Raw genomic sequence first — 24,248 nt, forward strand, 5'->3', positions numbered from 1 at the left:
TCATAAAGGAAACCAAAACCAGTGGATCCGTTTATTCTTGAACCATCAGTGAAAAACATTCTTGAAGAATTGATATGATTATATTTTGAAGCTAAAATATTAGGGATTAACGATGATCGAAGATGATCTAAAATGTCTCGAGTTTCGTCCTTCATAGAAAGAAATTATTGTATTGAAATATATCATTTAGTGCAATCCAAAACAATTGCACCTAGATCTGAAGAAATCTCTACAATTTTTCGGTATTTTAGTTTGGACATTTAGCGCGCAAAATCATAACCTAGATTAATTTCAATTCATTAATTTTAAAAACGCGTTCATTCCGCCAGAAAATCAATTATTATTTTTTAAGCTCCCGCAACACGTAACACGAAGCTCAATGGCGTCAACACGAAAATGGACAGGTTTGTAATATACGATGCCTAGAAGTTTGTCGCCCATGAGAAGAATAAATTCGCTCTCTCTTAACGTTTGTCTGACCTGCAACTGAAATAGAACAAACAAAAAAGTAATAGAAAAAAAGTTGAATAGTCCTTCCATCACTTTCCATCATGCATCATGGGGGTCCCAACATTTCACTGTTCATTTTCCCAACTGGTATAATTATTTCAATAATTTAAATTTTCCACTCACAAATGAATTTACTTTTCCGCAAATGCCCTATATCGCTTCTATGTAACTTAACATACCGGAATATAACCATCAGTGACATAAATTTCGAAAATGAACCACTCAAAATGCATAATATCAAAGCCACAAAAATTAGATCCACAAGCGGAATAATTTATGATTCTTTCGCTTTTCCATTTTTTTATCTGTATTCAATCTCATAGGGTGTTATATATATTATAAAATAACATGTAAAAGACGTTCTAATAAACAGAACATTGAAATTCGAAATGTACAAAACTCTACAAATCAACTATATACCCATATTACTCCCACTGTCCGCCTTACCCGTACCTCCCCTACTCTTACATCATCGCTAGTCTCTCAAATCAAAACATGCGTTCTGCAGCGTAAATAGAATAATATTTACAAATGATCATTTTCCAATTGTCGTATATAGTATGACCTGATGCTACTCGAAAAACCTTGCATCGAATTTCAGCACAAAAAGAAATAACAATAACAACTTTTGTTCACATACAACTGTCAATGGTTGCTGAGCGATAGTTGTAAAATTTGTGTTTCTTATCTGGTAAATTTTATTTATTTCTGTACCTAGCAAAATACGTACCAATTTATATTACACGTAAAAATGTCTGCTTTAGGTTTTCCAATTACCTATCATCCGGGTGCTTTGTATAGAAAATGGTTGTAACGAAGGACACATATTTACCAACTGATGAAGAGCTCACCATCCCGGAAGTCAATCTTTCTGGGCCAGCCCTTCGAGCTGGTGCATTTCATCTAGGCAAGCACTGTGAGTCGGAAAACAATGTAAGTAATAATGGGACTGAGCCTTACGAGGAATTCCTACATGCAAAACAATAGCAAGAAATGGTTATATAATTTTTCCAAACATAACCTTCTGTACGACAATTGTAAACAAGTTGTAATTAGGATTTCTATACGGATAAATGAAGTGACCATTTAAAATATATGCAATATAATTCAATGTTGATTTTAGGAATTTATGCTGTGTCGTCAGGAGTTGAACGATCCACGAGCTTGTCTAAATGAAGGAAAAGCAGTCACAAATTGTGCCCTGGATTTCTTCCGAAAAATCAAGAAAACTTGCGCGCAGGAGTTTACTCAATATGCGAACTGTTTGGACAAAAGCAGTGGTGATTTAAACTTTTCACAGTTAGTATATAGTGTACAAATATTAGAGGTAAAATTGAATCCTGAAAATTCTTGATCATTCCAGCTGCCGAAAAACACAAGGCGTATACGACAAATGCGTTCTAGAAAATCTTCAAATCGAACGACCTGAATACGGTTACTTTACTAGAGCCAAGGTTCATGCCACTGATCGTCCGGCGCCACCGAAAAAAGAGAAAACTATTTATCCGGATGCAACGCCAGGTCTGCCCGACGATTATCCGCGACAAGCGGCAAAATACGGCTCTCGTTTCCACTGGCTGGATTGAACAGCTAGCCATCAGTAACGCAATTGTAGAAACATTTCAATTCGATGCGTCTCACACGGCCGTTGTGTAGAATTTGTCAATGTAATTAAAAAACAGTTTGAAAAAATGTGTGAGTATGTAGTTTCTATTTAAACCGGGGAGCTTATGGTCGGTAATTTTCAGTGATTGCAATTCTTCTTATTCCACCTTTTGTCAATACAGTAATCGTTCGCTCACTGGTTCGGGTTTAACTGGGCGAACGTTAACTGGTCCCTGGACCAGTTGAAAAGCAGAATTTCGTAAACAATCGACGCCATATTCAAATGGAAGATTTGCTATGAGGAGCATTCGAATGTAATTTGAAATTTTATGAAAATTGACATTATTTTCGCATAACAAAAACATTGATTAAATTACAGAAAAATAATTTCCTCAAATTATATTTCATACCTGTTGTCGCACTCAATGCGAAACTTCCATTGGAAACCTTTTGTTTATCCAATTTACTGATCAACGGGAATCAAACATTTCATTCAAGTTCCGCATGATATCGCTTTCACAAGGTTGAGCCGCCCCGGTTTCCTTCGTGGATCGGATAGAGTCGTACCTTTTGTTCAGCAGAAGCTATGTTATATTAACAAAAGATTCACGATGCTACATCCAAAGCGTTTATTCTGGTGTCCGGAGTTCCTTTGGGGCAATTACCTCGACTCTCATCTTTATTCAGTTCATAAACGATGTGTGCGATCATCTATGCTTTTGCAAGTTCTTGTATGCAGACTCGGATTTAATTTGACGTTTAACATGCCGGACCAGTTAAAACGCGAATGTCGACAACTGGCCTTCCCTTTTCGCCCAGATCGCGAATGTTTACTGTATTAGGCTTCTCTTCAATTTGAGAATAACAAGTAAATTTTTTTTAAATTAAATGGTTTCTTTGGGATTAAACATAATAATAATGCAGATAATGTACTAAAAGCTAGAAAATAATTAGACATGCAGCAGTAGCAGTTATCATACCCCTTTTTTCATTAATCAAGGACATTGATGAGACTAAAATAAAACCGCGGGGCATATGATGAAATCATTAAATGCGGGTAATTGAAATCCAACGTGCCCCACGATTTTATTTTAGTCTCATCATGTTTAATCACAAAGAAATGTATTGGGGAGTCATCATGATGAAGAGTGGGAGATTCGTTAAAAGTACTACTTCAGATACTGGTAAAATCACTCGATGAAGTTGTCCAATTGACGAATTTACGTTGGATTTACAACCAGATGGCGCAGCGAGTAAAATGAGGATGTTTTGTTTTTTATTATGAACTTCGTTCAAATTTTTTAGAAAAATCAGAATTTATCTTCAAATTTTCCGGTTTCATGTATACTTTCCACGCTGAAAAGGTTAGAAAATCATCATTTACATATGCTACGTATATTACGAGGAATGGCTTGTTATAAGTATTGTAACTTTAATTTTTTTCAACTAAGTAAACGACGAATAGGATGTTTTGTGCTAAAAATACTGCAAATCCTTCTCATATCGACCCCTACATAATCAATGATATCAGCCAATCTGATATGATATCGATTTCATCGCAATTATCCATAGTATCAATCAAGGCGTTGTACTATAGGTGGACCGCAATGTCAAAATTGCTGTTCGGCCATTGCTCGTGAAAAAACAAATTTGTTTACAAAACAAGTCGTATCTTTTGGTGACAAAGTCATTTGTTGGCAAAATAGCTGGTCGCGCTTTATTGTCGAATCATAACAGTGCAGAAGGATGTTTTAGTATATCTTTTCGCCTTTATTTCCAAGCAAAATGTACTTCTGTTTGGCTCCCATCGGCGGGGAAAAGAGTACTATCAGCTTACGGCGATGGTGACAAAAATAACGCTGATTGTGGCTCCACTGATTTCGCTCAGGTAGGAGGAGAATGCTGTGCATATACCGGGAAGGAGATCCGGAAAGGGCCATTACAAGTAACTGGCTAGAGCAAAAGGAGGTTGTACATTATATTCCACGAATATATATTTGCTTATTTTTTCCTTCAATTATTTTCCTTAGCGAGTTGACATTGAAATCATAATCACACACCCAAACAAAAAGTAAATAATTCTGAAAGTTACGTCTCGCTACTCGTCTCACGTCATGTCCTGAAAGTGTCAAGAACGAAACACCTATAGTTCAGCATCTTGGTATCAATAACCGGTATGCATAATCAAACCTAAAATTTCCGAAGATTATCTATGACTTTGGTAAAATCGCTTGTTGAAACCATCGGCAATATACAAAACAATAATTTTCTAACCATATACTGACGACATTTAGTGGCTGAAATGAATCTAAATAAAAATAAAATTAATAATTACGACCGAATCGCGCTTTTCAGTGCGTAAAATAAACAAACACCCTCACTTTTGTAGTTCTGAGCTCTAATGTAGGTGTCGCATGAGCTGATTCAGCTTTGCGTAAATTCGTCAATTGGCGATCTAACGTACAAATTTACACCTAGGCGGCGCTGCGGTGAAAGTGATGATGGTTTTAAATTTTGCCATGTGAGCTTATGGAAGGTTGGTAGTTCTTTCCATAAATTACAATGTTATAATCATAAGAGATTATTTGATTGCGATGAGTTTGTAAAAAATTTAATTCTGCCCATTTTTGTATATAACATGTTATTTATTAAACTCTTTCAGTAGTGAAAACCAAGATGCTGAACTATAGGTGTTTCGTTCTTGACACTTTCAGGACATGACGTGAGACGAGTAGCGAGACGTAACTTTCAGAATTATTTACTTTTTGTTTGGGTGTGTGGTTATGATTTCAATGTCAACTCGCTAAGGAAAATAATTGAAGGAAAAAATAAACAAATATATATTCGTGGAATATAGTGCACAACCTCCTTTTGCCCTAGCCAATTACTTGTAACGGCCCTTTCCGGATCTCCTTCCCGGTATATGCACAGCATTCTCCTCCTCCCTGAACGAAATCAGTGGAGCCACAATCAGCGTTATTTTTTGTCACCAACGCCGTAAGCTGATAGTACTCTTTTCCCCGCCGATGGGAGCCAAACAGAAGTACATTTTGCTTAGAAAGAAAAGCGAAAAGATATACTAAAACATCCTTCTGCACTGTTATGATTCGACAATAAAGCGCGAGCAGCTATTTTGCCAACGAATGCATTTGTCACCAAAAGTTACGACTTGTTTTGTAAACAAATTTGTTTTTTTCACGAGCAATGGCCGAACAGCAATTTTGACATTGCGGTCCACCTATAGTACAACGCCTTGGTGAAAACTATAAAAATGTTGACAATGGTTGAATTAAAGAAGGAAATTCGAGAGCACAATCAAACACAAGTAGAAATATGTACGATTCCTGCATGCGACATCTACATTAGAGCTCAGAACCACAAAAGTGAGGGTGTTTGTTTATTTTACGCACTGAAAAGCAGTATTCGGTGGTGATTATTCATTTTATTTTAATTTAGATTCATTTCAGCCATTGAATGTCGTCAGTATATGGTAAGAAAGTTGGAGTTTTGTATATTTACGATGGTTTCAACACGCGATTTGACCAAAGTTATAGATAATCTTCGAAAATTTTATGTTTGATAATGCATACCGGTTATTGATACTTTGGATAATTGCGATGAAATCGATATCATATCAAATTGGCTGATATGTAGGGGTCGATACGAGAAGGATTTGCAGTATTTTTAGCGCAAAACATCCTATTCATCGTTTACTTAGTTGAAAAAAATTAAAGTTACAATACTTATAACAAGCCATTCCTCGTCATACACATAGCACATTGTAAAATGATTATTTTCTAACCTTTTCAGCGTGGAAAGAATACATGAAACCGGGAAGTTTGAAGATAAATTCTGATTTTTCTAAAAAATTTGAACGAATTTCATACCAAAAAAACAAAACATCCTCATTTTACTCGTTGCGCCATCTGGTTGTAAATTCAACGTAAATTCGTCAATCTCGGATGTTCCAGCACAGGTTTATGAAGGGTTACGGGTCACGGTTTCGCCATCATCAATCTGATGACCTTCACTGACACGCTGATTGGTACCATCGACAGGCATCACCAAGTTGATCCCGCCTACATCGACGTCTCCAAGGCGCTTGAAAAAGTTCTGCATGCTATCACAAGGTTGAGCCGCCTCGGTTTTCCTTCGTGGATCGGATAGAGTCGTACCTTTTGTTCAGCAGAAGCTATGTTATATCAACAAAAGATTCACGGTGCTACATCCAAAGCGTTTATTCGTTTTTATATTATTAGTTTTTATATTAAATACCCAGTCTAATGCCAGTTGTTGCTGTCAAGCAGAAATCAATATGGCCAGGACGTCGTGCTTCACCGGAAAGATGTTTTTTACCAGCTCAATTATCGCCTACCTTCTTGGTGGGAGACGTGGAGTACCCGGTCTCCGACGCTCTCATCTTTCTCAAAAAAGGAGACGATCTTGTTAATATCGGATCGGCTATATCCAGCGAACACGAAGCACCTAACTATATTCAATTTCTTCGCTCCGGATTGAGCTGGATCAACAAAGCATCGAGCGTAGTTGCTTGACTGTTTTCGCTATGGCTGCTGTAAATCAACTGATAACGCTATCATTTTTTTCGATACACAACCGAGCTGCCAGTATTGATGATGGATAGGTAGATCCACCGCCAGTTGGTAAAGTAATCGTTGTTAAGTCGTTGGTTGATTGCGAAACTGATGTTGAACGCATGTAATCGTGGTCAAACCTGAATGGAATGCTGGTAAAACTCTACGAAATACAAACCCCTGATAACCTTCAGCCGAAGCCAAACACCGGACACATTGCTTGTAAGAGCAAGCTGTGTCGAGGCACGTGGGCTGCTTTAATAAGGGAAATTGAGGTTTAAAGACCACTTATCGAAGACAGTCGCTAAAGAAAACTCCATACCTTGGAAATGACTTTGGGCCTGAAGTTGAGACTATGACTATGTCAATGTCAATATGGATAGGAACATTGTTTGTTTTTTCGCAGTTTATGCCTATTTTTAATGTTCTATTGATAGATATTATTTATGCCTGCAACAGAGCCAGTTCGCTTTGTTTTTATTTATAATGCTGGCTTCTTGATATGTTTGAAAATAAATGTTATCTATAAGATAAATCGTCCTGCTCAAACCTTTGTAGGGGTATGAGGTAGGCCATCATCATCATCATCATATTTATACTTGGCTTACTAGAAAGAAACACAGCTCGAGAGCACTGTACCGTTCTCTGGTTTGTAGTATGCTAGAATATGGAGTACGAATCTGGGCTCCGTATCTTGCTGAACACGTAACATGAATTGAAAGAATTCAAAAACGTTTTGACAGAAACGGACAGAAAATCGGACATAAGACCCTGTTGAATCGTAAACATTCTCGTTCCGAACCGCCAAGGTGATTACACTTACTTCCAAAGAACCCCAGAACATCGCACTACATTCGGATATAACAATCGTCTAGATCAGGGATTCTCAAAGTGGTTGATATTGACCCCTTTGGGTCGATATAAGTTTCCCAGGGCTCGACATAAACGAAAACAGGTTTTGGAAAAGATGATGTTCAAAAATCGACCACTATTATGAACGAAAGTTCTCATTTGAAGCTATCAAGATACTGTATAAGTTGTGTTAAAAAATTTTAGTAGAAAATTTTAATGTTGTAACTTATATTAACAATTATTAATTACTCTTGATATTAATGGATTTCATGTCGATTTATAGATGAGAGAATGATTACAAATTTACTCATTTAACCAACCGCAAAGTTTTTGAATTAGTAAGTATTGTGTATGAACAAGATAAAGATAAAATTTGTAAAGAATTTTAGCTACAGGGGTCGATGATATCACTTAATTCTGGAAAAGGAATCCCAAGCCCAAAATAGTTCGAGAATCCCTGCTTCATATAGATGTTGTAGGCTGTTTAATGATATCTCCGATATATTAGATTCAAATTTAAAGATTTGTTTTTGAAGATAGGATTAAAATTCCTTAAACAATTTGTGTGTTCACTCGGTCAAAGATGGTGAATACCGACAGATAAATTTAAAGTGGTTAATACTAAACTTTAATAGCTATTTTAGATTTATTATAGATTTACCGATTACAACCGGTCTTTAACCAGAAAACCAAAAACGAAAAGATGAAATCATTTTCTTTTTTTTTTTAAACAGGAAGTGGGTTATATCTATGGTATAACCGCAAGGGTGACGTAGGACTATCGTTGATTTAGAGATCATTTGTATGAAGTTGAATCTGAATTCATTCTGAATGAATGAATATTTGGAGAACTTCGAAAACGAGAGCGTTACGTTGGAGGCACAAGGTTTTATGCATCCAATATTGGATACGGAAATATCCTACTGATGGGGAAGAATAATCTTCAGAAGCTATCCTGTTGATTGCGATTGATTGAAAAATCACAAAACCTAATGTATTTGGTCACAGTGTTACATGGATAGAAAACATTCAATTAAACTCTTTCACATGAATATATTTTGAAAATTCCCAAAGGAACTGGCAGATTATTTTCAGTAACGATTAGATATTTCCAAATTTTCCTCGATACTGGAAGCCCACCAGTGGTTAATGCCAACTCGATAACCACCTGTTAATAGCCGCGTGTGTATGTGTGTGTAGCGATGTCTTCCCAGGGAACCGTTTGTGGCATTACTCTCCTCCTGATAGATTCCCTTCTGGCCTAGGGTGCACAAACAGGCTCTTGGTGACACCGTTCATCCGCGCTTTCATTATAAATAAAGAGCTTCACCGCAACAGCGACAACATGCTCCAATCGCTGTTCAATTAGAACTGAGTGGATTTCCGAGCGCCGCTCGCTTATATACCGATTGGTGATTTCAATAGCCTGTTTTGAAAGCAATTTTAAGACTATTGAAACAAGTTTTTGGATCAAAAAGTAACAAGTATATAACGCGTAGACATTTTATCTTTCGAATGAAGTGTTTATCATACCATTTCGTTCAGTTGTTTAGGAGCTATTAACACTCAAAATCTCGGTCTCCGGCGTAACGCTTTCGTTTTCGAAACTTTGATTTTACACCCCGTTATAGAAATGAAAGACGTAGTCCTACGTCAAAAAAAAAACTGCGCCATCACAACGCGAAACCAGCTTGCGACACTTTGAATCAAATAACTGAGAAGTTATCTTCGATGAATCACGCATTTGTAAAATTCACGCACAATTCATTTGTCAAAAACGGCAGTAATTCATCTAGCTAGCAAAACAGACTAACGTTCTTACCTACACCCAATACTTGAGTAAGGCATCGACACCACTTAACAGCTCCCATTTGATTTTTAATAAAATTTTATTCATTGCGATAGACTACATAAAAGTAATGACAGCAAAAACCTACATATCTCGCTTAAAATCAGATGTATGGCAAACTATTCTGCTCAAGAATATTTCTGCTCGTTTATTCTCTCACTTATGTTATATTTGGCCCTCAATTTATTTCTCCTTTGGCTCAATCTTTGTCCGATTGTACACTGTGGTTTTCCTATTAGGCGGCCTTCCAACTTGCTTATGTTTCTCTAAATTGTAGAAAATATGAAGAAATTTTCGAATTCTTATTATGTTGAAGTGGACGAGGAAATTATTTGAATTTAAAAATTTGGATTCAAACACGGATGGACATTATTTGAAACGAAGAATTTCTTAAGCTACAAAACTTTATGCCGAGTTTTATTTGAGAGGTGCAAGAAGACTTAATAATTCGTTTTTTTTTGTCCGCATTCTATATGTTTCGATTTCAGTTCTAGCTTGTTTCCATTTGATTGAAACGTCTATTTTGTTCATATGCTTTTTACGCAACATTTGGCAATTCTATAGTCAAAGTTAGAACGGATCTCGTTCATTGATCCTCTGTACAGTGCGCTTATCATCTATCGGAAATTCCGTAGTAAGGGAAGATATTGTGTGATGACTCCCATCAAGCTCAAGGTCCACCAACTTGTTTGGGCGAAATTATTTGTCGATTGAGCCTTCCCAACATTGCACAGAGATTGGTCACAGCAGCTTGTGCAGGCGTAAAGTTTGGTCCGTTCGCCTATGATTATGCAACCCGGTTCACATGTATTGATACATTTGCGTTCCAAGGACCAAAGCTTGGGCTCCGACACATTCGAGTTGCTAGTGTGCGTTGTATAAGAAAATTGTTTAACCTGTGGAATACAGCATGCTATAAATAAATATATTCCAGCTCAAAATATTTGCATGTTTGACGAAAAAGCTTAGGAAGTTCAGCTATTATATTACCTTACGCATCAACCTACATATGGGTATAGTCCCCAATTAGGTCACCCAAACTCCATTCGAAAAGTTGGTGGGAGATGCGTCTAAATATAGCACTAACACTAAACTTCCACACCTATCGTTTTCCGTAAACCAACCTAGCATTACTTACCATACAGATGAATTCATCAGCAAAGCACTTTTTACCAAAAGAGGAATTATTTGCAGACAGCTCAACACATGCCTCGCCATCCTCGGTTGCATTACAAGAGTAGCACCAAAGATGGTTCACTTTTTCCGCCGCGGCTGGGGTTTTATGAACGGTATTGGTCAGATATTGTGAGGAGCCTGCAAATATATTTACGAAAATGCTTATCTTGCTAGCCATCGCAGGATTGATTATCCTCTCACCAATTTCAAAGAATCCCACAAGAACAATTGCAATTATAATTGACATTTTTTCATCATTATGTTAATTTGGCCTAAGAATGTGCTCGTTGTTCGTCCGCTGAAAGGATTAATAGATTTTTTGTAACACTGATTCATGAATCTTAACCTTAAGAAAGCAATCACATATGACATTAATTCAAGATTATTGGCGAATTTTTTCCATTACTTCGGATTGTTTTATGTCAGCTTGGTCAAAATTACATACTTTTTACGTTTTTCCTGCCAAAACAAACTGGAAAGTTCATAAAATATTCACTTGCAGTCGATTGGCACTAACTTCCTTATACTACCGAAAGGCTTTATGCCAAAAAGTCCTCTCTTATGATAGGAAGTACACTCATCCCTATAAAATGACAGCAGTGACAATGAAAGGATGAAAGGATACGTGTTGTTGACAAATGATATTCTTCAATTCTACGCGCAGAACACAAACGTCCGTCAAAAGGATAACATCAACAAGATAAGAAGCATAACAGTGCTAACTTCTAGTTTCCTTTCGAATGCTTCACAAGTTTACTGATACACTAAGAAGACTAACAGAAAAAATACTGTTTGCACTGTCAATATGGCACAACACATCCTTTGTAGTATCGTTTCTGTTTGTTTAATGTCCCGATCCAAATTGAAATTTTATATACATGTTATCATGTTTTTGGTCCTTCTCTTACACCTACACCGTGGTATGTGAAACAAAACAGCGCGTGCGCACCTGCAGGGTTGTAGTGTGATTTTCTTCTGTATATTATTCTATTTAAAAGTTCAAATCATTATACGTTGTGTTTGAAATAATGCTGTTCAGATTTTATACTTTTTGATAATAGAAGCCTCATGTTTCAAAAGGACATCCAGCCTTGGTGTGGCCAGAATTGGCCTACAAAATAGTTATTGTATTCTATCAGGGCAACGCAAGGCTACACACGTTTGTAATGACTCGCCAGAAACTCAAGAAACTTGGTTGGGAAGTTTCAATATGTCCATCATATAAGGAGCTGTCCACATACCACGTGAACAACTTTAGAGTGGGTAGGGGAAACTGTCCACGCTTGTCCATGGTAGGGAAGAGGGGATAGAGATAATTTCCACGTGGACACTTAAATTTATTTTTTTTAAATACATTATTCGACCAATCCAGCAGTTGCTGGTGCTGTGTAAAGAGGCTTCCCTCCCCTTCCCTCAGATCGTTGATCTTCTTCGTTGAAATCTATATTATGTGAGTGAGGCACATGCATTGTGAGCGATCGATTTTTTTTTATATTTTTATTAGAGATTAGAGAAGATATCACTACATACTGTTAGTATTGTAATAATAAAAATGCTCGACATTGTTTTCTTAGTTGCGGATTTCTATCCAGCTTCCGTTTGCCGTTCTTGTTGCAAATCGTGACAACAATTTTGAATGGAGAAATCTTGGGAAAATTGACAGAAACCGGTCTCGAGAAACAGCTACTTTTGAGACCGGTTTTTTCTCGACGAAAGTTATGCTCTGTGTCTGGTGAAATTGGAACGAAAATTTGTGTTATAAACTTCCATAAAAAAAAACAGTCGATAAATTACAATAAATAAAACTTGCAACTGGACGAATCGAGGCCAGGGATCCGTTCAGTACTAATCAATATGATGGGTGTCGTGTACTGTACGGCCTCATGTCTCTTTGACACTCCGGTAAACAATTTTGGAGTTTGCTGGAATGATCGCTATCGCACTCACCGTGGTCACCGAATATAGATCCTTCAAATTATTAATTATTCAGACCACTGCCCAATTCTGTAAGACGTAAGAACTGTGACTCGTTGGATAGTATAAAAACACAATGGGCCCTATTATAGAAATCACGGCGATAAGAATTTTGACCGTTAGCCTCATTTTGCTATTATAGATACCGAAAGAGTCGATAGCATCGACCGAGTGAATGCTCTCGGTACAACTGTCATAGTTTTTCGAGCAGTTTGTTTTGGTTTGATTGTTGTTTTTGTTGTATGTTTTGATTCGTTCATTTGTTTTGATCAGTATTTATTTTACGGTGTTGCCAAAATAGTCATTACAAGGTAAGTGTTCAATCCAGAATCATTTATATTAGGTTAAGGAAAAGTGGGAGGAATTCAGTGAGGAGCTTAATGCACTGAGACCACCAATGCGTCTTGGTTCAGAATGTTTTACTTTTGTCAGCAATGTTTTTTATTGCTATACTATACCAAACTTTCTATACCATATTCTTAAGCTGAAATTTCCTGCAAAGCCATAATGATTTTTTTTTCAAATTACAGATTTGGATTGACATGAGGGGAAGTGTAAAGACAACACTAACACACAACAAGCGAGAATTTAGGGCCACAGGTGGTGGCCCCAATACGCTACAATCAACAATCGACGCTAAAAGAGAATTACATGCCAAAAAATTGTTTCGCTGAAAAAAGTGGAATTAATGCGTGACTCCTTACGGAGTTCTACGGATTGCAGTTGTGAAAATACATGAAAAAGTTCATTTTCTAATAATTATATTTTTTTAAAGCAATTTTTTTTAAAGTTCTATGTTGTCGTTTTTATTACACACTAGCTGGCCCGGCAAACTTCGTCCCGCCGAAAATTTGTTTTTGTTATCAATACCTTCAAATATTCACTTTTTCTTACTAAGCGCAAGTTCATGAGTCCAATCGCAGAACTGTTCATTGATTGATATTCTAATCGACCCCGTACCTTTTACTAAAAAAATCCTAGTACTTCTACCAAAACTCATCATTATAATATCAGATTATTCTCAGACACAATTCTCGTTCAAGATTTTCAACCACTTGCAAATAACACGTTTCTCCGTTACATTGAATAAATGTTTGATACAGAAAATATGATAGAATAAAGACAGACCCCTCCCCTCTCCTACCTTAGAGAGAGGGGAGGAGTGTCTAACCACCATAGAAACGTTTCGTGCCCCCTTAAAATCTTCACATGCCAATTTTGGTTCCATTTGCTTGATTAGTTTTCGAGTTATGCAGAAATATGTTTAGTTGTTCATTTGCATGGCAGACCCCCCCCCCCCCCACCTTAAAGAGAAGGGGACGAGTATCTAACCACCATAGAATCATTTATTGCACCCTAAAATCTACAAATGCCAAATTTCATTTCATTGACTTGATTAAGTCTCTAGTAATGCAGAAATTTGTGTTTCATTTGTATGGCAGCGCCACTACCCCCCCTCCCCTTAGAGAGCGGGGTGGAATGTCTAGCCACCATAGAAACATTTATTGTACCCTAAAACCTCCAGATGTCTAATTTGGTTGCATTTGCTTGATTAATTCTCGAGTAATGTAGGAATTTGTGTTTTATTTCTATGGCTGCCTCTCCCCCTTAAGAGAGGGGGGAGAAGTATCTTACCACCATAGAAACATTTCTTGCAAACCAAAACCTCCATATGCCTAATTTGGTTTCATTTGCTTGATTAATTCTCGATTAATGCAGATATTTGTGTTTCATTTGTATGGCAGCCCTCCCTAAGAGAGGGGGGAGGAGTATCTAACCAACATAGAATCATTTACTGCACCCTAAAACCTCCGTATGTCAAATTTGGTTTCATTAACAAGATTAATTCTCGAGTAAAGCAGAAATTTGTGTTTCATTTGTATGGCACAGGAAGATAGTTTCGTGTTCTGTAGAGGCGGGGTGTATCATTGTTGTTAAGACGATACCAATCCCAAACTTATTTCAATGCAATGATGAATCTACGGATTAGTTAAGTGAATGGCCTTTGAAATTGGCCACTGATTGACGACTTTGAGTTTTAGCGACGACTTGAGTGTTGAACGATCCGAAATTATATCACACTACGAAACCTTTTCAAAACTTGAACAGCGTGATGCCAATATTACTATTGCGAAGCTATCGAATACACTTACTGTAGCATTCTTAGTAACATCGACTAGCGTGAGTTAAAAGAATTTTTTTTTCGAGATGAAACCAGATCTCGACATTTCATGCATTTTTAAGTCGTTTGGCTTCAAAAAAAAAAGTCGATTTTCCAAATTTCCCCCCTTGGAAGATTTTCGAGGATCAAAAAATCAAAACTTTGAGCGCTTTGAGGCACCCCTAAATCATGTTCAATTGAGCTGAAACTTTGCATAGTTCATTGTTTTGGGGCCAATAAACAAAATGTACATGGTCGGTTTTTGAGATTTGACATGACCATTTTCGCTGCCACCCTAATGTTTTATTTATCATCTAAATCCATATTATCGCCTTTGAAATAGGCCCCTTCTGAAGTAATACACTTCTTCCAAAGAACAATCCAGTCATCGAAACTTTTTATAGCTGTATTCAAGAATTGCCTTCAGTTCACGCAGCGAATTCGTTTTTATGTCTTAAATGCTGTCAAAACGGCTCCTACTAATTTGAGTTTCGGAAATAAGAAAAAGTCGCACTTATGGCGCATAATTACTGGCAACTAGACACGCTAGTAATCATGCGTTTGGATGAACGTGGGATCAGAATTTGATCCTTCAAGCATGTCTTCAGCCACTTGATTGCGATGAACGGTCTCGTGAGAGATATTTGGTTCACGGGCTAGCTCTCTCAAACTTAAACGACGCTTTTCGAACACAATTCCTTTTATTTTGTCGATGGTTTCATCAGTTAAGAGGGGAATGGTCGTCCTTGACGTGGCAAATCGTTCATCTCTTCTCGGCGATCTTTGAATGCCTTATACCATTCATACACCCGTGTACACTAGAGTGCCAATGAAAATAGCCATCTCGAATTTTCAAAGCGAACTCCATTAGAAATGTTGATTCCTACAAAAAACTACCCTATGCAAAATATCAGCTCAATCGGACTTCATTTACAAGTGTCACACAGCGGTTAAAATTTGAGTTTTTTGAAAACCGAAAAATCATCTCGACGTTTCATGCGATTTTAAGACATCTAGCATCAGTTTTTTTTTCGAAAACCCCGATTTCCTTTCCTTCCTTACTGGGTAATCTTTCGATTTTCAGAAAACTTAAATTTTGAGATCTGCGACAATAGTAAATGAAGTCCGTATGAGCTAATATTTTCCAGAGGGTATTTTATCGTGAAATCAACATTTCGTAGGAAGTCCCGTATGAAAAATCGATATGACGATTTTCATTGGCACCCTAATCCATACGTTTTGCCTCGTATTCCGAAAAAACGACCCAGAGTGTCGATTTTTGACAAACAAAGTTTTTCGAGATGACAATAGGTCTCGACGCTTCATGCATAAGGCATTTGGCATCAACCATTTTTTTTCGAAAACCCCGATTTCCTTTACTCCCCCCTTGGGTGATTTTTCGGTTTTCAAAAAACTCAAACTTTCACCGCCGTGCGACACTAGTAAATAAAGTCCGATTGAACTGATATTCCGCAATTTTGGGAATCAACATTTTTAATTAAGTTCGCTTTGAAAATTCGAGGGTCACTTTTCTCCCATACATCCATTGGCACTCTAATGTACACACATAGTTGAGTCACCAAATGTATTCTGCAACATTTTCTACTTTTGGGTATAAAAAATTTTGTTTGCAACACAAAATTTTACACAATATCTTTGACCAATAGAATTATCCATACTAAAAATCGCTGAGCAAAAAAGTTAGCTTGTTTTTAATGACGTAAGCGAACGAAATGACAGATCATGCTCAAAATTGACATTAAGATCACTGACTGTAATACCAACTTTAAAAAAAATTAAAAATGTTCTGCGGGAAGATTCAAAATTACAAATTCCCGGTAGATATATATAGTTGACAGAATATACCGTTTTGCCTCGAATTCAGAACACTCCATTTTTTAATGTTAATTTACTAAACTTTTATGTTATAGATAATTGAATAATTAAAACGCTGACATTCTTTGGGGTAGAGGCTTCATTTTAACGTCATTTACAGGTATCGATACATCCTATAATTTATAATATTCAACATTTGCAGTGACAGTCAAAACCAATGATAAAATGTTTGCGTTATCAAATTGCAAAAAAACACGCATCATAATTTTTTCAGTTTTTGTTGTTGTTTCAACTATTTTGTTTGCTGTTTTCATGTTAAGTGTTAGAAAAGGTAAGAACCTACAATAAATGGATAATAAAATAAGTATTGCAGTAGTATTCGGAATTTGAATCAAGTTTCTACGCATGATTCAAATTCAAATTCCGAACACTTCATTTTTAAATATAAATTTACTGAACATGGATGTTATAAATAATTGAATACTGAAAACTCTGACATTCTTTGGGTTATTGGCTTCTGTCGCGTACAACGCGAGTGACGTTAGAGTAGCCCGAGATAACACTCAACAGACGAAATAACGCAAACGAAATATTGTGCACAATAGACATCACACTTGCAACACATCACTAGCAGTATAAATACCGGTCACCAACACAGCATCTCATCTCACTTCTTTGTAAACCGTCACCAATAAACAAACGAAAGGAAGCAGCGAGTTTTCTAACCACCGAAATCAATAGTCTTTTTCAAGACTCAAAGGGAGTTAACAGAGTTTTCCGATCAGTCCGCTCCCCCTGTTCAGGCGTGGGAGCTTTTCGAGGAGTCCGCGGCGCGGACAGCTTCATTTAAACATAAGCGATACAGCCTAAAATTTATAGCACATATACTGCCGTTCTACGCATAGTTGTCCCATGTTACTTTTTTTTTATTTATTTAAGAGGCTTTCAACCTCCTGGGCTGGTTCGCCTCTGGATGTTACTTTTTGACAATATTCACTTTTCTTCATAAAACGACATTTTTATGCCTATGCTACTGGAAAAACACAAATAAAGTTATAGTTTGTTCCCAGCTTTTAAAAAACAACATCAAATTGAATTGTCCCACGTTGATATTCTATTCATAACCGTCCCACCATGTATTTTTTGTAGATCCATAGCAAATAAATCGGTTCAAGTACAATAATTTTATGTCACGCTTTCAGCAGGGCTAATGCACTCATTTCTGGTTTGGAAGAACGAACTAATTCTCAAACAAAAAAACAAAAAAGTTTAACAGAACAAGTGTACACCTTGTTAGCGAATGCCTAAAAACAATGAGATTTATATTCTACAAAAAATTTAAGATCAATTCCTTCTTAATAAAATCACGTTTTTATGCATAATCTTTCGAAAAAGCACAAAAAAAACTTATTGTTTGTTCCCAGTATTTCAAAAAACATCAAGTTCAATTGTCCCTTGTTGATATTCTAGGCATAACTATCCCACCATGAATTTTTAAGCACTAAACCAAGGGTGAGTCAAATGAGAGAATCTTTTCACATTCCATTAAACAATAGTTTATGCTTATAAAAAACCCAGTGTCTTGCTAAACCGAAATGGTTAAAGCTTCTGGTAGACAAATATGCTAAAAAACTTTGAATGCGTTTTTCTCAGTTGCTGATTTGGAACATGGGACAACTATGCGTAGAATTGCAGTATAGCATTTTCAAAAAAAGGGAATTTTAAAACTAATGATAAAATGTCTGCATTAGCAAATTCCATAAAAAAACAAGCATCGTAAATTTTTCAGTTTTTGTAGTTGTTTTAACTACTTTGTTTGCTGTTTCATGTTAAGTGCTAGAAAAGCTAATAATCATCTATAAATGATTAAAAAAGAAGATCTTCTATGCAGTATTTCTCGTCAAAATTAGTATTCAAGCAGTGTTCGGAATTTGATTCATGTTTCGACGCATGATTCAAATTCCGAACAGAAGACGTTTGAACACACTATTTTCAGGCAAGTGCAGCATAAGCTCACAAACTGGGGTACGAGAACAATTCTATTCCGGAACAACAATATGCAAAGACCACTTTTTAACAAATGTTTGTAAGCTCGTTCTTTGCAAAACGTAGGTCTAAAGCGCGAACCAACAAGAGTGAAATTGGTTTTCTTAGTCACGTTTTCAACTAAAACCCTAATAACAAAACCGGGTTTCTGAGCAGGTCAGACTCGATTACATATGATTCGATTATATACAATATTGGACTCTTTATATACAGTTTGAAAAAAAGTTTTATATTTCAAATATGACTTATTTCAATAAAAAAAAACTTTCAACGTTGAGGTGAAAGTTAATTGGCTATTTAAAGTACAATGGGGTAAAAATAGTGATTTTCAAAGATTCTTATTAAAGGGACACCAGGAATTGTTAAAAATGATATTGCAGCGGAGTTAGAAAATATAGGATGTCGAAGAACAAATTTAAAGAAATCCATCATGTCTTAGTCTGATTGGAACAGCAATTCCAAGCCAAACCTATATAGTGGTTCTCGGATTGTCGTGAACATTGGTAATTTTGTTCCTTATCGCAAAATATTAGAACCATACTGCTTAATTCTTTCATGAGGGTGCCCATTTTATTTTTTTTCAAAAATTCTTAACTTTGAAATACTAGACCGATTCAGATGATCGACATATCAAAATGAAGCCAATTGGGCTTCTTTGAAAAATTGCACTCGCAGAAAAATTGGATTTCCATGTTTCTATTTTCTGTCCAATGAACTACCGCAACCAAAACATCTTAAATTTGGAAAATCATAACTTAAAAACAAAAACAAAATCACATCTTTGATTTTTAAATATTTTATTTAAAAATATCTCAGCTCTCAAGAAAAAATATAAAAAATATAGGTCTCACGGTCCTGAAACCATGTAAACTAAAAAAACAAATTCAATCAATAATTATTATGACAAAATCCTATTTTTATGCAAGCATAATATTTTTCCATAAAAGTCTAGACTGAATAAAAGACTAGACTGAATTTGAGACAAAAGTGTTCGGAATATGCGTTCGTGACAAAAATGGTGTTCGGAATTTGAGACAAATGTGAAGAAACATATTTTTAGTTTTTCATCAAAAATGTGTTTTTGGAAATCAAATGTATTATAGTGAAGTGAAAAAGAAGACCCTATTGTATCCAAAAATCAAATTGATTTCGCGAAACAGTACCATTCTGAGTAATGAAACACTTTAACAATTTGCGGTCTGATTTCATTTCCCTTAAAAGAGATTCTCTTATCTTTCCACGCTAATAATATTTTGTTTATACCGAGTACCGATACCTATTATTAATAGAAACTCCGTATACATTCGTGAGAAAGTTCACTAGACATGAAAATTCGTTTAGAAAAAATGTAAACTATTACATCGTAGAATGAAGTATTTAGTATGATTCCTTGCTGAGACAAACGACCGCAAAGGGTTAACGGCCATCAAAGCTTAAGTGTTCGGAATTTGGAACAAAACGATACCAGGTGTGCGAATTTAAATTGTCTGGTTTTTTCGACAAAGAAAACACCAAATTTTCAGGAGAACCTCAACATATTTTTATTCGAAGTAATTCTCGTTTGATTCTATTATCTCTCAGACAAATTGTGGATTCCTTCACGTTTTCATGTTGTAATATCACTTCATCCTGTCTTAGGCCTCATTCTGATATTTTTCCAATCGATGCAAAGTTTAAATTTATCATCTGTTGTCGGTGGCGATCTGTATTCACCGTTTCACTCGGTTTAAGTAGCTTTTTGTACACCATATCCTCCTGATCCTCCTGAACATCGAACTCTCAAGTTTTGGAATATTTTACGAAAAAAAATTTATCTTGGGGTGTAGATTTAGTGGACGAAAATATAGGGATGGAATATAAAAAACGATCTCTTTCTGTTTTTTTCCAAAAATAAAAACTTTTTTGAAATCGATATCTCTGTATTAAAAAGTCCTACAGGAACGTTATAGGAATCAAATGAAAGCTGGTTGATGAGGCTAATTGTAGTTGCTATTGAGTTAGTTGGTGAAAAATTGTGTTAATCTACAGAATCTGAAAGAAATCGTTTTTTTTTAATCTTCCCGATATTTTTTCCTTCACATCAACACACAAACTTGTTAAAACTTAAAAATGATGTACATCCCATCTGTTGATTTCGATAGTCTCGAGAGCGTAGGCTCTGGTCGGATGATGCACGTTTCACCGGTGGAAATATGCCTCTGGACGCTTGAACCGAAAGTCCACAGCGGAAACTCTCACAGGAAATCTCTTTGAAAGGTTCTGTTCAATCACTACTTATAAAACGGTAGAAAAAACACAAAAATCAAGCATAAAACACTTTTATTTGACTTCTTGACCGGATCCTTCAACTTTCACTCCTCGTTATTCTGGTGGAAGAAAAACGTTCTGCACACGTTCACGATTTTTCGAAAATTGTCCCTCGCTCTGCTGTGGTTGCTGCTCAACTTCTTCTTGTTGTTGATTTTACTCCTGCTGGTGATGTTGTTCTGCTTCTCTCTTCTCTCTTGGTTCTTACTAGATTCTACTTGGTTTCTGCTTTCGGTTGGAAAATACTCATGTGATCCTTGCTGCTAGACTGCTATGCTACCTCGCTAGAGAATCGCAAAGAGTAGAGGGGTGGAACTTCTTATGCAATGTCTCATTCTTCGTCAGGGACTGAACACCATCTTTACGCCTTCATTCCGTGTATAAAAAAATATTTTATTTGAAATGAACAAAATTGGCAATAACTTTTCGGGCAACCCAATAGAATGATAGAATGATTGAAAATATCGAAAAAATCGATTACCCATATGCAAAGCTATTCTACATTGGCTAGAGGTGGGTTAGATTTTTTGTATATCTCATATTATCTTTAATGTTCGTTTCTTCACCGAGTTCAATTTTGCAAGAAAGCACAGACGGGAAAACGTATCCAAGATTGTACATGGAATTTCCATGTTCATTCATTTTCACGACTTTCTATTTATGTGTTACTTTTTCACCTGATGAAACAAGTTTACAGTGATGAGATTGAATAACAGTCATCAAAAACAGATATGAATACATCACTGATTCGATGAATTTGGAGTAATGGAAATGATGACCTATAAAACTTCAATTAATCGATTGAATAATCATCAAATATTTTTGTCCTCATAAATTAGTTGGTGACAAAAACCAGCAAAATTGAACATTCAAATGTCATTATCAAGAAGATAAAAATAGGCTCAAACTTCTTGTTGGCGATGAAAGCTTTCGCGCTTTGTAAAATTCAAACACCAGAATTCAGATCGAATACACTCAAATAAGCCTAAACGCGAAAGAACAGAGTTGGCGCGAACTCAAGTCGAATTGGTTTTAGTATTATGTATTTTTTCAAGTTAATATATTCAGTGTACTAGATTCGTAGAGAAATGTCAAATTTTTGGGTTCGTAAACAAAGCTAAGTCAAAGTGGTCGAAACAAACAAAAATCACTCGTTTCGAAATGCGCAATGTCACCCCAGTTTCCACCCATACTGTGTTTTGTAAAAGCGATAACTCAGCCTCGAATCATAATCTGCTTTACATGAAATTTCAAATTCCTTTTATTATCATCAACTATAGATATTAAGAATTTGACTTAGATTCCACCGCAAATGGTGATGTGTAATGTGTGACTTATGGCGATCAAGTTACATCTTATACAATATTGGTATAGGCAAACCACGCATAGAACAACAGAAAAAAATAAGGAAGATGAATTTCAAAAACCTAAAGACGAGCTAGGCGTCACTGAAGCTGTTGTTTGTAAATGTTTATATGCCATGGAAAAAAAAATCGAAAGCAAGGAAAATGGGCACCACACAAATTGTTTGAATGTGCCATTCATAACCGTTTCGATATCAAAGTTCTCACAGTTCGCCAGGCAAAAAAGAAAAGTTTTCGCTGGCGTATTGTAACTGGCGATAAAAAGTGGATTTATTGCGACAATCTTGAACGCAAGAAATAGAGGTAGAGTCAGTACATCCATCAACGTCACGGCCAAAACGGAAGATCTACGATTATGAAATAATACTTTGCGTTCAGCAGAATGTTGTATTATGAGCTGCTGAAACAGATCGAAACTGTAATATGCAATAATGTTTTCAAAAGTCAATTGAACAAAATGAATGCTATGAAAACAACTCAAATGAGAAACTTTTCCTCACCCATCGTAAAGCCCAGGTATAGCGCCTCCTCATAACCACTTTTTGTGATCAACGCAGCCCGGCTTCCGATTTCCGAATTGTTGAAAAATTGCGAGAATAGGTGGGCGATATTATCGTTATCATTCTATTTAGATCCAGCATCCAGTAAGATAAAAAGAAAGTTGCAGAAAGCTACAGAAAATACATTCATCGAAACTTTCAACCTTTTTCGGGCGGAAACTAAGGTATGGTACAAATACGAGAACGAAAGAATCATGTTTCCATTGGAAAGGAAGCGCCATAATTCATAACATGCAAATCCTTTATGATGCGTGAAAAGACTTCCCCGACAACCAACAGTATGCGCGGAGCTCCGTAGCCCTTATGCTAAATGTTGTATTGTGCACCATGTCCAGTCAATGTACACCAAGCAACAATATAAGACTTTACAAATTAGCACAATGACCTCATGGTGCATTCTGATTTCTTGGGGGATTGAAAAGGGAACGACATAACCCCTTCTAGTCCAACAAGCATACACATAGTATACTTCTAACACCGCTCGTCTACGTTGAAGAAAATCAACATAAGCTAAAAGTGACCGGCGCCTTTCTGATTTATGGTAACGTTACTACACATGACGCGAGCTTTTATGAAAATCATTCCATTATTGAAGCGAAAACAATTAAAATTATTAAATGATTCTGATTACTAAGGTATCAAAACCATGCCACATAAGTTTATCATATATCCACGCAATGATAAACGGTGGAGAGTAAGAAACGGGGGAATGCCTCCTTGGGTGGTCGTCTTAACGTCACCAACGCTGTCCGTTTTGATTTTATTTATATTTACCTTACATATACATCACTTCAGGTGCAGTTGTGGATTCGATATGTCCCCTCAGTTGGAGTGTGTACCTATTTATTTTACTCTCGCTTTTCCCCTTTGTTCGAAAGTGATCCTATCGCGAATATGCTAATTTCGGGGCTAGTTTCATTGCTGGTTGTTCTAACGCACGGCACGCGAAAGGGCTCCTCCGAGGATGGCGAAAAAATCCAAGCAATGCCGCGCTCAGCGAAACAGCGAAGACGATGAGACATTATGTACATACAGTGAGAGTTCGAGTTGATACCACCTAGGGTACTTGTAGATTAGGAATTTTTCGTCTCAGGCAGGTTTTTGTGTGAACCATTCTTACTATCCTTCCAGCCAGTTGGTCGGTTTTCATGATGTTCCGATTTTTTTACCATCAAGCAATAAAAAACCGTTCATGAACAATATACAGGAATTTCTTCAAATATAAGACGCACCTCTACACAATTTTTTTTCCGAAATAACACATTCTGCGCATCTGAAACCTCCATTGACCTTTTTCTGATTGGCCCTTTTCAAGGCTAGATGCGGGTGAACTTTGTAGTTTAGAGTGTAGGTACTCTTTATAAAAAATCAATCAATCAATCACAAACGTGATTTCAGTGCATTGGACCTAAGACA

General features: G+C 36.4%; 2 protein-coding genes across 5 annotated transcripts; one reads left to right on the forward strand and one right to left on the reverse strand.

Annotated features, from left to right (window-relative positions):
• Positions 1–1,113: 1,113 nt before the first annotated feature.
• LOC129766055 (NADH dehydrogenase [ubiquinone] 1 alpha subcomplex subunit 8) lies at positions 1,114–2,206 on the forward strand. Its single transcript, XM_055766507.1, has 4 exons — positions 1,114–1,201; positions 1,275–1,443; positions 1,634–1,809; positions 1,874–2,206. Exons 2-4 carry the CDS (start codon positions 1,315–1,317, stop codon positions 2,094–2,096), a joined length of 528 nt encoding a protein of 175 aa, XP_055622482.1. The 5' UTR covers positions 1,114–1,201; positions 1,275–1,314; the 3' UTR covers positions 2,097–2,206.
• A 7,223-nt stretch (positions 2,207–9,429) lies between these two features.
• Positions 9,430–11,455, reverse strand: LOC129766056 (uncharacterized). Of its 4 annotated transcripts, XM_055766510.1 has the most exons (5): positions 11,308–11,455; positions 11,030–11,167; positions 10,786–10,882; positions 10,547–10,722; positions 9,430–10,304 (listed from the first exon to the last, which is right to left on the reverse strand). In XM_055766510.1, exons 3-5 carry the CDS (start codon positions 10,829–10,831, stop codon positions 10,026–10,028), a joined length of 501 nt encoding a protein of 166 aa, XP_055622485.1. In that variant the 5' UTR covers positions 10,832–10,882; positions 11,030–11,167; positions 11,308–11,455; the 3' UTR covers positions 9,430–10,025. The 4 variants fall into 4 exon arrangements, with proteins under 4 accessions (XP_055622485.1, XP_055622487.1, XP_055622483.1 ...); XM_055766512.1 differs by lacking the exon at positions 11,030–11,167 and having other exon boundaries at positions 11,308–11,452; XM_055766508.1 differs by lacking the exon at positions 11,308–11,455 and having other exon boundaries at positions 11,030–11,300.
• Positions 11,456–24,248: the final 12,793 nt, after the last annotated feature.

The sequence above is a fragment of the Toxorhynchites rutilus genome, chromosome 2, assembly GCF_029784135.1.
Source record: "Toxorhynchites rutilus septentrionalis strain SRP chromosome 2, ASM2978413v1, whole genome shotgun sequence".
Lineage (NCBI taxonomy): Eukaryota > Metazoa > Arthropoda > Insecta > Diptera > Culicidae > Toxorhynchites > Toxorhynchites rutilus.

Coding starts and splice junctions, on each gene's coding strand:
- LOC129766055 (XM_055766507.1), top strand. CDS start 1,315: ATGGTTGTAACGAAGGACACATATTTACCAACTGATGAAGAGCTCACC. Junction 1,444..1,633: donor ACTGTGAGTCGGAAAACAAT/GTAAGTAATAAT, acceptor TGTTGATTTTAG/GAATTTATGCTGTGTCGTCA. Junction 1,810..1,873: donor GGTGATTTAAACTTTTCACA/GTTAGTATATAG, acceptor TGATCATTCCAG/CTGCCGAAAAACACAAGGCG.
- LOC129766056 (XM_055766510.1), bottom strand. CDS start 10,831: ATGTCAATTATAATTGCAATTGTTCTTGTGGGATTCTTTGAAATTG. Junction 10,723..10,785: donor TGTGGGATTCTTTGAAATTG/GTGAGAGGATAA, acceptor ATATATTTGCAG/GCTCCTCACAATATCTGACC. Junction 10,305..10,546: donor CTGATGAATTCATCTGTATG/GTAAGTAATGCT, acceptor TGTATTCCACAG/GTTAAACAATTTTCTTATAC.